The 15,175-nt window shown below is 48.1% G+C and overlaps 1 protein-coding gene, 1 long non-coding RNA gene and 1 pseudogene across 6 annotated transcripts; 1 reads left to right on the top strand and 2 right to left on the bottom strand.

Annotated features, from left to right (window-relative positions):
- The first annotated feature begins 308 nt into the window (after positions 1-308).
- Positions 309-12,750, top strand: LOC147821374 (uncharacterized). Its single transcript, XR_015447167.1, has 2 exons — positions 309-1,149; positions 8,996-12,750. It is a non-coding gene; the product is annotated as an uncharacterized LOC147821374 (long non-coding RNA).
- On the bottom strand, positions 1,206-12,341 carry LOC101703471 (orphan sodium- and chloride-dependent neurotransmitter transporter NTT5). Of its 5 annotated transcripts, none has more exons than XM_087200655.1 (12): positions 12,243-12,341; positions 10,961-11,463; positions 9,989-10,146; positions 9,625-9,751; positions 9,253-9,428; positions 8,951-9,061; positions 8,569-8,810; positions 4,338-4,425; positions 3,809-4,010; positions 3,558-3,717; positions 1,553-1,715; positions 1,206-1,462 (listed from the first exon to the last, which is right to left on the bottom strand). In XM_087200655.1, the coding sequence occupies exons 1-12, from the start codon at positions 12,287-12,289 to the stop codon at positions 1,220-1,222; spliced, it is 2,220 nt and encodes a 739-aa protein (XP_087056781.1). In that variant the 5' UTR covers positions 12,290-12,341; the 3' UTR covers positions 1,206-1,219. The 5 variants fall into 5 exon arrangements, 4 of the variants coding, with proteins under 4 accessions (XP_087056781.1, XP_087056782.1, XP_021101704.2 ...); XM_087200656.1 differs by having other exon boundaries at positions 3,644-3,717; positions 4,338-4,524; XM_021246045.2 differs by having other exon boundaries at positions 4,338-4,524.
- On the bottom strand, positions 4,556-7,187 carry LOC147821375 (glyceraldehyde-3-phosphate dehydrogenase pseudogene; annotated as a pseudogene).
- Positions 12,751-15,175: the final 2,425 nt, after the last annotated feature.

Raw genomic sequence — 15,175 nt, forward strand, 5'->3', positions numbered from 1 at the left:
AGGGACAGGTGCATCATCCATCGCGCGCTGGAAGGAAGCGATCGCTTGGTCCCCAATAGAGGACCAAGGCCCTGCTATTGCACCATTAGCAGAAGGCCACGCCCTCCCTCCCATCCACACTGTGTTCGACTCCACGGCAACCTAGTCAAGCAGACCAGTGGTCCCGATTGGAGCGCGGGGAGGGGGCGCGGGAGCGAGGGGCGGGTGCAGGGGCCCGAGAGCCAATGGGAAGGGGGCGCTGGAGCGAGGGGCGGGATTAAAGGGCCTGGGAGCCAATGGGCAGCGGCTCGAAACCACGCCTCCTCCAACCCTGAAATTGAGGGCCGTCCAGAGCCCTCCGACGCCTACAAGCTTCCTGCTGTCAGCAGGCCCACACCTGAGTCTTCTTTTCCTTCGGAAACTGCCCATGGGCCCGGGACGATCCAAACTCCTGAGATCTCTGCGCATTTGAGGGGAACCTATTTCCCGGATCTCCGGGAATCTACACCGCTGCCTACAGCCTCCACGCCGCCTCTGATGCTCCTTGGTCCGGGAGAAGAGGGTCCTCCCGGCCGCTGGCAGAGACCCGCAGTTTTCAGACATTGGCCAAACCCACCGGATTCCTCTCCGTGAGGAAACCAGCGGTGTCTCACTAAGCACAGGCGATGGGCCCCGCCGTGGTTTACAGATGCACCCGGTGCTTTCGGGACCCACTGGCTCAAACTCTCGAAAGCCTTCAGACGACGATGAGGTCGCCCTCCTCAGGAGCAGGCACATTTATAGCCTGTCTGCCTTCCTTCGTTTCCTGGGCTAAAGCCAAACCCTGAATAAGGCCAATCTAGTAGTGTAGAATTTGAGTTTGCCAGGGGCTGGACATTTGGTTCTAGAAAGAACGGAAGCCTGTGACGGAGAACTCAACACCCAAGACAGCTGCAGAAAAACTCTCAGCCGCGGGGCCTGGGCTCAGCGGACTGAGTCACTGGCCTCTTCCCGCTCCAGCCCGGAAGCGCAGGTTTGGTGGGGACGAGAGTGCTGCGGACAGGGACAGAAACGCAGGAGAAGATGGGGCCCGACAGGGCTGAAGCCAGGCCCCATTGCCTCTGTCAGTGCCCCTCCGTAGAGAACGAAAGCGCTCTGGGTCCAGTGACACCAATGGTTGGAAGCTGTTAGGTATGTTTTGGGGGCTGCGGGAGGTTGGAAAGAAAGAATGGAGCTAGGAAGTCGGATGACTGGCTGATCATCACGTCCCTTTATTATCTTGGTGAACTTCTTTCTCTTGGGCCTCCTTACCCGGCATCATCTGGTTCCCCTGACGCAGGGGTGTGGAGGATTTTCCACGCTTGTCCCCACCACTGGGCCTGAAGGGAATCCCGTGGGCGAGGCCGTAGAAGAGGTACACAGGGATGGGAGCGATGACAATGAGGAGAAGTATGATCATCAAGAGCAGCGCCCACGACGGGTACTCTCGAGTCACCTCTGTAGACTGCAGAGACCCGGGGAGGGTTCAGAGAGGGGACTGGAAGGTCCGGTCCCACGCTCTGGGGGCCCCAAGGGCCTGGGCAGGGGCGCTCACATTGCTTGAGTCCCAGGCCAGGTAGGTGATGGGCTTCACACAGCGCTGAACCAGGAGGGCTACAAACATGACGAGCAGCATGACCGGAGTCAAGTAGCTCCACACCCAGCTGTAGAAGCGGAGGGTGAAGCCCTGCGCCAGGTTCATCAGGTCTCCAAGAAACCTGTGGAAGGAAGGGTGTGGGTGGCCAGCCGGGCCTTACCTGGCCTTGGGGACAGTGCCAGCCCAACCTTAGCATCTTTCAGACATTCTGTGACAGCTCTAACCCCTGCTTTCTCTCAGGTCCCTTCCTCTCTCGTCTTCTCTCCAGTCAGTCCATCTTCCATCCTGAACCAAGGAGACTCCAAATGTCCCTCTGTGGTGTGAGGCCTTCTGTGCATCTCACCGCCACTTCCCTCCCATTCACCCCTCCAATATGAGAATATCCGCGATGGGCCAGGGGCTCGCAGATGCTGGGTACCCAGGAGTGAACAAAGGGAAATACAGTTCTCAGGGGACTGATCCTAGTTTTATCAGCCTCATGCCCAGCCTCCTCTACTACATGTTCTCTGTCTCCATGAACATGTAAGAGGGGCCACTGGCATCAAATGTCCCCCTCCCCCTTTCTCTGCCTATTCATCCGCCAGACTCTGCTCCAGCCTCCTCCCCCTGGGACAGCATCCCTAGCTCGCCCTCTCCCTTAAGCAACCATCTGTGGCCCTACCTAGCCTGACCCTATTCCTCCAATACTGACTTCCCACCGCCTGCTGGGATTCTTCCCATGCTCCTTCACTTTGGACTCTGTGCTCTTGGAGCAGAGGGGGCTCAAACTAAGCAATCATGTCCCAGGCCCACCTGGCTTTCCTGACACAGACGGTCTCAAGAGGTGTCTGAGTTCGTCGATGAGGTAATAAGTGGAGGAAATGACTCCAAGAACCACTGCCACCTGCATGTGCCACCCTTTGAGCCTCCGTGCCTGAGTGGCACCACATGGATGCTCACACACCAGTCTGAAAAAGGTCAGACTCAGGAGTCCTGTGTCCTTGGTCTGGACTCTCCTTCTCTTCCATTCCAGTTAGGACTTGCAGGTCCCGCCCCTGGTTATCTTGTCCCCTTTCCTGGTAGCTCCCCTTTCCAAAATCAGACTACTTCGCTCCAGCTACACCTTTACCACCCAAGCCCGGGCCAGCTAGCTCTCACTGGAAGAGGGTGTAGCTCCCAATTCTCGTTTCACATTTGGCTCTGCAGTCTGTCCTTCACAATGCAGTGACAGACATCTTTGTAAAAAATAAATCTGATAGGACCAGGGTTAGCCATTGCCTGCCTCGCAAGTGCAAGGTCCTGAGTTTGATCCCCAGTACCAAAATATAAAATAAAATAAATCTGATAATGCTACTCCCCAAATTCTTCCAACATATTAGCTCTTGCTCTTCAGGAAAAGTTTAAGTCCCATCATGCCCTACAAGGCCCTCACGACCCAGCCCACTCGCTCTCTGCCCCATCTGACATCCTGCTCCGGCCTCTCTGGCCAGCTTGCTCCCCACACACCCAGACACCATGCTTCATCTGACCTGGCTCTTCCTGCTGCCCTGCCTGGTCACTCTCCAACTCTGTCGTGACTCCCTCCCGGGTCCGTGCTGGAACCTGCTCACGGGTCACTGTCCCAGAAGGCCCCTCTCCCACCCTGTCAGGACCCAACTCCTGGTCTAGGTCATCTTGCCCTACTCTGACTTCCTCAGGTCCCTCATCCTTTTCATTATTTCTGTCAGTTTGGTTATTACCTGTCTACACCACCAGAATGTAAGTTCCCTGAGGACAGGGGTGTTTATGGAACACAGTATTTCTGGTAACTAAAACAGTGCCTGCTGCATATGAAAATGTGTGTGTTAAATAAAGAAATGATAAAAAGATGACCCAAAAGGCCCTGCTATGTCACTCTAGTTGGGTGAAAAGCAGAAGCAACAAGAAAGGGGTCAATCTCCCCCTCAGACCCATGCTTTCCAGGAGACTCAGCTTAGGATGTCACCTCTTGGCCCTGAAGGCCCAGGCCACGGCAATGTTTTCACAGATGATGATGAAGATGATGGGCATGGGGGTCCAGTATTCCCTCACCAGCTTGATGATGTAAACGCCAGGGGGACGAGTGAAGTACAGACCACATAGGAACAGCAGCATAGAGATGCTCCCTGGAGGAAACACTGGGTCAGAAGGCTGGCAGGATGACCAGGGCCAGCTAAGGGCCATCAGGGTTGAGAAGCAGGCTGTGGGTCAGAGTACCTGTGAGCAGCTTGGTTTGTTTTCTGAGGAAAGAGGAGGAGTCCTGGAGCGGGATAATGAGGCCTTGCATGAATCCTATCGTGGTGCTCAAGCTTAGCAACAGCAGCATCAAGAAGAAGAGGATGCACCAGAAGATTGACCGAGGAAGGAAGGATGCGGCTTCAGCAAAGGACAGGAATACAAAGCCTGGGCCCTCCTTAGCCTGTAAGGAGAGAAGAGGGAGGAGTTGCAGCATCTTTGAATCTAGCAACAAGAACAGCAAAAGCAAAATGCAAAGGTACGTTCTAGTTTCTCTGGAAAATGCTTTGAAAGCCCTGAACCACTGAGAAAAGCAGACCTCCAAGCAAATCAGAAAGAAAGAAAAGCAGATCCACCTCCATTGCTCGCAGAAGTGAGCCACACCTCTTTCTATTGGTGGGACTGATGGTTACATGGGGTTTCTGAGATTTTCCCCAGTGCACAGAAGCCACACTCACTGTGTCCTGCAGGCCCAGAGGATTCTGGGCCACCTGCAGCTCTCTGCACTCACCTGCAGAATCCTCAACTCTCTGTCACACTTGGACACCTTGCTGAGCACCAGGCTCTTGATATCCTGGGCGAGGCCGCTAAGCCAGGAGCTGTAGGTGGAGGTGGGGTCGTTGTTCAGGTCATCAGGGGGCTTAGCCTCAGGAGGCAGTATCCCCATGTTCACCAGCATCAACAGCATTTCCATGTTCCTGAGGAAAGCAGTTCAGTCAGACAGACAGTGAAGCCTCTTGGGACAGGGCATCTCTTTCTCCACCTTGCCAAGCAAGAGAAAGCTGCCTGCTAGCCTACCATTACTAACTGGGGAGGAAACCTGGGAGGCACCCACTTTTGAGGCCATGAATTCACTATGTGAGCCCAAAGAGTTGATGACCATGGGCCCCTCAAGAGGAGGGTTTTCTATAACCCCCAGGGACTTGGAGTCTTTCCTCTAGTGATGGGAATTCATTCACACCCACTTCCTTGCTGAGACCAGTGGGTGAAAGTTGACCATCTAAATTTCAAACCACAGAATGCTGGGAGCAGTTTACTTGGACTATGCTATGTATAATGAATGTTCCCAAGGAGCTCTGCTATGTGAGCGAAACCTGCTTCTTAAAAAAATTTTTTTTGGCTGGGGATTTAGCTCAGTGGTGCCACCGCCTGCCTCACAAGCACAAGGTGCAGAGTTTCATCCCTGGTACCACACAAAAAATTTTTTTGTGTGCTACTGGAGATTGAAACCAGGTCCTTTGCACTGACCGATACCCCAGCCCTTTTTAAATTTTGAAACAGGGTCTCTCTAAATCACTAAGTTGCCCAGACTGGGCTAGACAAGCTAGTGATCCTCCTGCCTCGGCCTCCCAGAGTGCAGGAATTATAGGTGTGAGCCTTTGACTTTCTGATGTGAACCCCGTTGACTATGCTAGTCTCATCACCCTCCACAACCCCGTTGATAGTCCATGTGCTGCTCACATGTACCTATTTAATATGCTGTCTCATTAGGGACCTCCCCAACCCTGTCATTCTTCACTCAGCTAACTCGTACAAATCCATTCAAGCTCAGCTCACTGCTCTGTAAGAACAGCATTAGAAGGTGTGCCAAGATTTACTGATATGAGCGAAATGCAAGATTTTAGAAAATAAGAACAGTTGGATCACATTTTAGAAAACAAAATACTACATATGTTATTCTGTTAGTAGGCCAGTTAGCTATTTGGACTAATCTTTTCATCAGAAATTATTAAAGGGCTTAAAGATGTTTTTCAACCTTCTGAAAACAATACTGCAGTGGCACAGTAGTACTCCATTGTGTATATATACCACATTCTCTTTATCCATTCATCTGTTGATGGACATACAGGTGCTTCCAAGTTTAGCTATTATGAGTTGTGGTGCTGTAAACATGGGTATGCGTGGGTCACCAGGATAGGATGTCTAACTCTTTTGGGAAGATACCCAGAAGGGGAATAGCTGGATCAAATGAAATTGCTATTTTTAGTTTTTTTGAGGAATCTCCATCCTGATTTCCAGAGCAGCTGTACTAGTTTACATTCCCACCAATGTGGAAAGGTACCATTTTCTCTGCAGCCTCACCAGCAGTTGTTATTACTTGACTTCCTGATGATGATAGCCATTCTTTCTGGAATGAGATGGAATCTGTGTTGTCTTAATTTGTGTTCCACTAATAGCTAGAGGTGTTCAATATATTTTCTTATGTTGATTGGCCATTTGTACTTCTTCTGAGAAGGGTATTCATTTCAGTTGCCAATTTCTTGTTTGGGAATTTTACTTGGTGGGGGTAATGTTTTAAGTTCTTTCTATATTCTATATATGAGTCCTCTATCTGAGAAGTAGCTGCCAAAATTTTTTCCCATCCTGTAGGTTGTTGCTTCACTCTGGAGGTTGTTTCCTTTGCTATGTAAAAGCTTTTTGGTTTTTTTCTTTCATAAATTCTTTTATCGGTACAATTTAGGTATACAATACATTTACATTTATCATTGGGAACTTGTACCTTTACATAATGTATCTTGGTGGTGGTTGTTTTTTTGGTGCCAGGGATCGAACTCTGGACCCTGCACTTTCGAGGCAGGGATTTTGCCACTGAGCTAAATCCCTGGCCTGTTTTTTTAATTTGTTATAATACTATTTGTTAATTTTTTTTCTTGAGAAGTCTCACTATGTTGTTTTAGGCTGGTATTGAACTCATTATGTTTTTCAGGCTGGCCTCAAACTCAAAGTGATTCTCCTACCTCAGTCTCCCGAGTGCTGGGATTACAGGCATGCTGTTCAGAAAGTCCTTGCCTATGCCCATGTTTTCAGGAGTTTTACCTATTTTATTTTCCAGCAGATTATTTAACACTTAGATCTTTGATTCATTATGATTTGGGGGGGGGGTGCAGCAGGCTTTATTGATGGTGTGATGAGCCAGGCTCTCTGGGCCTTCTAGGGCCTGGGATGGAAGCTGTGGGGAGATTCTCAGTGTGCTCGGGCTGGCTGAGTTGGGGGGGCCTCTGCAGTGAGGCCTCTCCCTTCCGCCTTGCTGGGGCAGTGGTTGGGGTGCTCACTCCTTGGAGGCCATGTGGACCATGAGGTCCACCACTCTGTTGCTGTAGCCAAGCTCATTGTCATACCAGGAAATAAGCTTGACAAAGTGGTCATTGAAGGCGATGCCAGCCCCAGCATCAAAGGTGGAAGAGTGAGTGTCACTGTTGAAGTCGCAGGAGACAACCTGGTCCTTGGTGTAGCGCAGGATGCCCTTCAGTGGGCCCTCTGACCCCTGCTTCACCACCTTCTTGATGTCATCGTATTTGGCCACTTTCTCCAGGCGGCAGGTCAGGTCCACCACCGACACATTGGGCGTGGGCACGATGCATTATGATTTTATTTTAGTACATGGTGAGAGATACAGGTCTAGAGTCAATCTTCTGCATGTAGATAGCTGGTTTTCCCAGCACCATTTATTAAAGAGGCTATCTTTCCTCCAGTGTATATTTTTGGCCCCTCTGTCAAAGATCAGATGGCTGAATGTGCCTGGAGTTGTTTCTGCATCCTCTATTCTCTTCCAAAAAATGTCCATTTTTGTGCTATAGGTTTGTAATATAACTTGAAATCCAGGATTGTGGTATCTCCTACTTTACTCTTGTTCCCCAGGATTGCTTTTGCTATTCTTTTTCTCTTCTGGTTCCATATCAATTTTAGGATTTTCTAGTTCTGTGAAGAATGCTGTCGGTATTCTGATTGGAGCTGCACTAAATCTATATGTCAGTTTTGGTAATGTGGCCATTTTGGCAATATTTATTCTGCCTATCCAGAAACAGGGGATATCTTTCCATTTTCTAATCTTCTCTTAGATCTCCTTTTCAGAGTACTATAGTTTTCACTGTAGAGGTCTTTCACTACTTTTGTTTGGTTAATTTCTAATATTTGATTTTTCTTGAAGCTATTGTGAATAATATTATTTTCCTAATTTCTTTCTCAGTGAGTTCATTATTGGTGTATGGGTCACTATGTACCTCAGGCTGGCTTTGAATCTGTGGCAATCCTGCTGCCTCAGCTTCCCAAGTACTGGCATTACAGGCATGTGCTACCACAACCAGCTAGATGTTTTTAAAATTAATGCCTAAAGAATAAAAACTAGGCTGGGAGTGGTGGGACATGACTATAATCCCACCTACTCAGGAGGCTGAGGAAGAAAGATTGCAAGTTCAAGGGAAGCCTGGGCAACATAGCAAGACCTCAAAAATAAAAAATAAGAGCCTAGGGATGTAGCACTGTGGTAGATTCACAAGGCCCTGGGTCCAATGCCCAGTACCTCCAAATAAATAAACAAACCAGGAGTGATCTGACAATAAAGGCTCTAGTGCTGAGAATCCTTTTGGATTTAAGTATGCCAGATGGACAGAAATTGCTAAATTTAATGAGCCCACAGTTATAGGTGGAGGCATTCAGGAATTCCAAGGACAGCCTTGGAAGGATCTCTGAATAGGTATGTTCTCAGGAGGTGTCATTTTGTGTTTTGGGGATAGATTAACGGGGACTTGAATATTGGTCATTTTTAGTATACGTTAGCATAGCTATTTCGAGATGGGTAGTTGGTGACCTCTGAGTCTGAAGACTCCCACAGCAGGCTTCTACTCTCTTCAGAAATGGGTAAGCAGAGACTCAAGAGCACACCCAAGTGGGGATATGTGAATGTGGGTCTTTGGGTTCTCCCGTTCTCTGGGGCTAGGACCCCTCGAAGGAGCTGGCCTTACTTCTCAGTGCAGCGATGTGTGAGGACTGTAGCCCAGAAGCCCAGGAGGGCGAGGATGAAAGGTGTCATGAAGAGCAAGGTGACCAGGTAGATCAGAGCCATGACAAAGGCATCGCCGAGACAGTTGTTGGACTGGGGCATGTGGGAGGATAAGGAGGCAATGGGGCCAAAGCCTAGGCCCAGATCAAACAAAACTTGGCCTCCTGCTACCGACCACACACTCAGGTCATACACAGCCGACATCTGAAAGGGAAAAGGTGAGTGTAAGGGAGGACGTAATAAAGAAGGCGAGGACAACTACAGCAGAAAGGCTGGGGGTGCGGAACAGGAGATAATGGGGACAGGAGCTCTAAGAACAGGCACTTTGGTCTCCTCCACCTCACCTTGGCAGCTAGCAAATGTTTAAGGCCGTATTTTGCCCCTTCCAGGTGTAGACTCCAGATGAAGAAGCAGAAGAAGATGATATAGGAAAGTGACATCAAGATAAACATGCCCTGCATCGAGAGGGGGACAGATTACCATCGTGTACTGGCAGGGGCCATCAGGGATCGAAGGTTCTGGGGCACAAATTAGCAGGCGGTAGAGGAGAGATTTCAGCAGGGCTTGGGGCAAGTGGAAGTAAAGAGCCAGGAGTGAGGTGGCTGTGGCATCTGAGAACATCAAGGGACCCAACATGCCAGCTCACCTTCCCTAGGAACTTGAGCCCCTTGATCATGAAGGCACTAACAAGACACCAGGACACAAAGAAAGGCAGGCTGAGACTCGAGACCACCGGCCCACCATCCTCGATCCTGTCTGAGACCTTCAGGGTCTGCTGGTACCAGAAGTACATGGAGGGTGTCGTCTGTGCGCACTCAGGATCTGAGGGGACCTGGCTTTGGATGTGCCTGCCAGACAGTCGTCGCCCACCCTCGGGGCCCCACTGCCCTCTCCTCCCCCTCCCATCTGTGTTTCCTTCTGTCTTCCTCTGCCTTGTCCCTCCTCCCTCCTGTTTCCTCTTCCAAATTCCCTTGCAGTTTTCATTTTCCCCTTCTCCTTCTCTTTGGCTTCCTCTCACCAAAGTCACTGGAATTCTTCAATAAGGGACATTTCTCCCATGGAAGAGGGAACTGGAAGGTGTGGCTCAGGTAGAAGAGGATCCAGGCATTCAACACATTCGTGTACGTGCTCGTGATGAAACACATCTGGGAGCAGGGAGGAGCTGGCTGAGGGACGAGTAGGCAGGTGACAGCACCACAGAGCTAAATCCCTGGCTCTGAGGGGATGAGTAGGGACAGGAAGACAGGGAATGTGACAGAAGAGTTCGGAGGGAATGCAGGGACATGACCTGGGGAAGTGGTCAGGGGACCTGCTTCAGACAAGGGTTGGGACTCAGGGTGGGATGGTAATCAAGGAGGCCTGGGCAGCCCAGAGCTCCTCACTATAAAGCTGGCGTAGCCTACGCCACCAGCCCAAGGGGCAATGATCTGCCATGTGTCCATGCTGTTCCGATGCATTCTCTGACCAACTGCCATCTCCAGGAAGAGCAGAGGGGTCCCGACAATCAGCAGGATGACAGTGTAGATGAAGAAGAAGGTGCCTACAAAGGAGAGTCCAGAAGGGTTCCGAGAACCATTGCCTTTAGTGCCTGGAACCCTTCACAGGTCCAAGACACCATGCTCACCACCAGAGGCCTCACACCGGGCCCCCAGCACCAAGGGTCACCTGTTTCCACATCCTCACATCCCAGCCACCTCATCTCCTGGTCCCCAATTTCCAGAAGGCCCAGATACCTGGTTTCCACTGCTATGGTTTGATCTAGAACATCCCCCCTGAATCTCGTGTGTTCTGAGATGTGGCTTTTGGGAGGTGATTGGATCATGGGGGCACTGTGCTCCTGAGTGGATTAATCCACTGGAAGTTCAGAGCTGAAAGCGCTGTTAGGAGACAGGGCCTCGCTGGAGGAGGGTGAACCACGGGGGGTGTGTGACCTGGGAGAGTATATTATCCTCCGAAGCCCCTTCCCCTCTCTGGCTTGTCCTCATTCTCTGCTTCCAGCTGCCATGAGGTGAGGAGCTTTCCTCTGCCATGCCAGCAAACCCTGGACTGAAACCTCCTGAAACTGTGAGCCAAAATACATCCTTCCTCCTCTAAGCTGGGGATGTTGGGCTTCTTGTCCCAGTGATGAGAAACTGAATAATATTCCCCCCACCGCTGACCAGGCCTTCAGCTCTACCATCCACACATCAGATACACTCTACCACCTCCCCTCTCATGATTGTAGGCATTCAGGCTCCTTGCTCCTCTCCTGCTCACAGTACCAACTTTCCAGCATTGACCACAGCTCAGAGTTTGAATCCTGAGCAGGCCTCTGTCCTGCCAGCCCCCCATGGCTCCTTGTTTCCCGGACTTACCACCTCCTTTGTGAAGCCACAGGTACACAGAGCTCCAGATATTGGCTGGCTTCACGATGTAGCCCATCAGGGTCAGGATGTACTCAACCGTCCTGGGCCAGAGCGGACGAACAAAGAAGTCATCGCTTTCTTCTCTGTTGGCCAGTTCTTCCTTCTCCTTCGAGGGTTTCGGCTTCAGGACTGAGACAGGTGTCACCTCCACTGCAGAACTTTGGTGCAGTTGTCCAGCCCTGGCCTGGGTCTCTAAAGTGTACATCTCCCAGGCCTGAGCATTCGAGACCTGGGGCAGTGAATCTTCAGGCCCCAAAGACCAGATCATTTCAGACGAGGTTGATGTTTGTCCCGAGGCAGAGAGTCCTGAGTAAGTCTGGGAAAGCTCGGACTCACTAGACCAGCTTGTTTCCAGCACCGATTCCAAAGTGTGGGGCTCTGGCTCCCTCCCAGGCTGACTGTCAGGAGTACCTCTGTGAGCTGCAAGGGAGGGATCCCCTTCCTGAGCAGACCTTAAAAATGTCAACAAGTGCAGATTTTAGGTTTTAGAGTGGAAAATTTACTAAGTTCTGAAACCATCCTCACAAAGTCCTTAAAGCAAACCTTCATTTCTACCTCTCCCACACATACACACAGCTAAAGCACAGTCTCACACACATCCCTCATTTAAGTTTCACTTCTTAGAAATGCTTTAGTGCAAAGGTCAGGGGCAGAAAGAGTCAAGCTCGGTGGAAAGAAGACAGGAATCACACCTGAAGGATTCTGAGAACATGGAGACATGCTCCTTATCCAGTGGTGGGGTATTGTATTGTAATGTGTTGTTTTCTGCTGTTATGGATTGAGCCCAGGGTCTTTGCACTGAGCTACATCCCAGACCAACCTTCCTTCCTTCCTTCCTTCATTCCTTTTTCTCTCCCTTTCTCCCTTTTGCCCACACTGGGTTTGAACTAGTGATCCTCCTGCCTCAGCCTCCAGGAGTGCTGGGATTACAGGCGTGTACCATCACACCTGGTTTGGGAGGGGGGTGCTTGGGAAAGAAACCAATTTAACTGTAATCTGCATCTTCCCTGCGGGAAAGTTGTTTTGCTGCTCTGAGCTTTCTTATCCTTAAAACGCTCTGGTCTTCCTCAGGCCTCGCCTGCTTGTGAGAGCTGCCTCCTGCCCACCTGCTGCCTCCCCACTCCCCACTCCATGCCACCCACCCTTGTCTCTCTTTACAGCCTTTCTTTGTTTTGTCCTCCTTTCTTGGCCCCGATCGCTGCTCTACCCCAGTAACAGGATGGGGCCCTACCTCGTTTCTGGGGCCATGTTCTTCTCTTGTCGCTGTGCTCCCGCCATCCTGATCTTGTTTCGCTGCCTCCTCAAATGCTCTACGTGAGTATGGCCAAGGAGTGTGCTGAAAAAGAACAGAAAAAAAGTGGGCCGTGAAAGAGCTGTACCAAAGCGGATACTGCAGCTGGACCCTGAGGCAGCACTGCGCATGCGGGCCAAATGCATAGTGGGAAACTGTTCACAGATGCTGAGTCAGGACAAAACTAAGATGAAGAGCTCAGTCTGGTTCTACCTTTTTAAGTAGTTCTTTAAACCGTCTACAAAAAATATGTATTGCTTCAATAATCAAGAGAAATAGTAATGAGTAAAAGGTAAAAAGATGATACCAGACAAAGAAATCAAGTTGAGCTGGGTCCAGTGGTGCACACCTGTGAGCCTAGCATCGAGAGGCTGAGGCAGGAGGATCGCCAGAAGTTTGAAGCCACCCTGAACTACACAGAGAGACTCTGTCTCAAAAAAAAACCAAAGAAACCCCCACAAAACCCAAAATTTCATTTACCTAAATTCAGATATTTTTATGTGGAGATTTTGGTAGAAGTAGTATGTTGACAGTTCTCACCTAAGTCCTCTTATAAAGAATCACTTCTCCAGTATATTAATAAGAGTAGGTGAAAGAACAAAGCTGATATCTAAATTTTTATTTTGTTTTATTAACACAAATTAAAATGATACATACCGTTGGTGGTTTTGTTCTTATTCTTTTAGGCACGTATTTAGGCACAAACTTGGAATTTCATAGTTGGAAGTCAGGACTTAGACTCACCAAATGAGAATTCTGAGCTGGGAAAGGGTTATTAAAGCAGCTAATAGAATCATCTGATTCTTCCTTCCTTCCCACTAACATTACTGTGAGTGTGGAATTCCCATTCACTACCAGGTAATGTTGGGGGTGGGCATGAAGGGCTATGAAAAGTGTGAAATTGTGGGGGATACAAAGTGACTACAATGATTTGTGTGGCCAGTTTGGTTTTAACAGCTTGATCTATTCTCCTAAGTGAGGAAATAAACTAATTCCAAATCCACTTAGAGTATGTTACTTTAAAAGTATTTAAAATTAACAAAACCTTAAATTTCAATATTCATACCCTGAGATACTCTGCAAATTACTTAAGGGTCATTATCATAACCACTTGTGGTTACTACAGGAAGTGAAGGCCATTATGGTTGAAATTTTGGAAGGAAATCTGCCAGTCTCAGTAAGAGTGTTGTCTTGGATGCCCATGAAGGGGGTCAGTTCTCAGCTATAACCTCTGAAAATGGAGTGGTATTAAAGTTGAAGGTGTCCCACTTAGCAGAGTGGACTAAGTGAGTAAGGCAGCTTTCTGTAGAATGAGCCCCTATGCTAATGAGTCGGGACCTCACTCCAGCTCCCCAAAATCTGTACCCACCTGATGTTCCTCCAGAATCTCAATGTGAACAAATGTAGTTTGAATGTGTGTAGCTCCCCAGCCATGTGCTCCCTGTTCTTTTGCAATGATTTGAGATCTAATTCATATGTCACACAATTTGCCTAATTCAATTGTATGATTCAATGGTTTTTAGCATATTCACAGACTTACACAACTATTACCACAATCAATTTTAGAACATTGCCATAACTTCAAAAAGAAACTTTACTATTATCCATCATGGCCCAATCCTTCTGTTACCATCATCACTAACACTACTGCCTCCTCCAGCCCTAAGCACCTGATAATTACTTACTTTCTCAGTGAACTTGCCTATTCTGGACACTTCATATTAAACAAATCACATTAAAAAAATAAAAAAATTAACAAATCACAATATAGGATCCTTTGTGACTGCCTTCTTTTACTTAGCATAAAGTTTTCAAGGTTTGTTCATTTTTATGGCCAAATAATATCCAATTGTGTGGACCTACCGCATTGTGTTTATACACTGAGGAATGGAACTCTGACACTGAACAATAAATACACTTATACATTTTAAAAACATTTTATTAGTACCCATCACTTTTACAAAATATTGGGTTTCAATGTGGTATCTTCAACATGCATATAACGTATCTTGATCACATCTGTTTCCCCTATTACCTTGCCTTACACACACACATCTCCATTTCCTTCCTCTTGCCCAATAATAGTCTCCATTCTACTTTCATCCTTTTGGGGGGGACTGTTTAGATTTCACAATTTAGGGAAAACATGCAATTCTTGTCTTTCTGAATTTGGCTTATTTTACTTAACATGATCATTTCCAGTTCCATCCACCTACCCGTAAATGACCATTTTGTTTGTCTTTATGGTCCATTGTGTATACAGATCACATTTTATTTATCCATTCATCCATTGATGGACACCTAGGCTGGTTCCACATCTTGGCTACTGTGTACTGTGCACAATAAACATAGGTATACAGGTGTCACTATAGTGTGCTGACTTTAATTCCTTGGGGTATATACCAAGGAATGGTAGAGTTGGGTCCTACACTCCTTCTGTTTTTTGTTTTTTGAGGAACCTCCATACTGATATCCATAGTGGCGATTACTAATTTAATTGCCACCAGCAGAATAGAAGGAATTTTTTTCTGCATCCTCATCAGCACTTACTGTTTTTTTGTATTCTTGATGACAGCCATTCTGACTGGCATGAGATGGAATCATAATATAATTTTGACTTGTATTTTCCTAATAGTTAAGATGCTGAACATTTTCATATACTTATTGGCCATATGTACTTCTTTTGAGAAGTATTTGTTCAATTTATTTGCCCTTTTATTGATTGGGTTTCCAGGGGCGGGAGGTTAGTTCTTTATATAGTCTAGATATTAATCCTGTCAGAAGAGCAGCTTGCAAAGATTTTCTCCCTTTCTGTAGGATCTTAATGCTGTTGGTTGTTTCCTTTTCTGTCCAAAAACTTATTAATTTGATGT

This window comes from Heterocephalus glaber, unplaced genomic scaffold, assembly GCF_053883595.1.
Source record: "Heterocephalus glaber isolate CG9 unplaced genomic scaffold, H.glaber_assembly_v1.0 deba00001744, whole genome shotgun sequence".
Classification (NCBI taxonomy): domain Eukaryota; kingdom Metazoa; phylum Chordata; class Mammalia; order Rodentia; family Bathyergidae; genus Heterocephalus; species Heterocephalus glaber.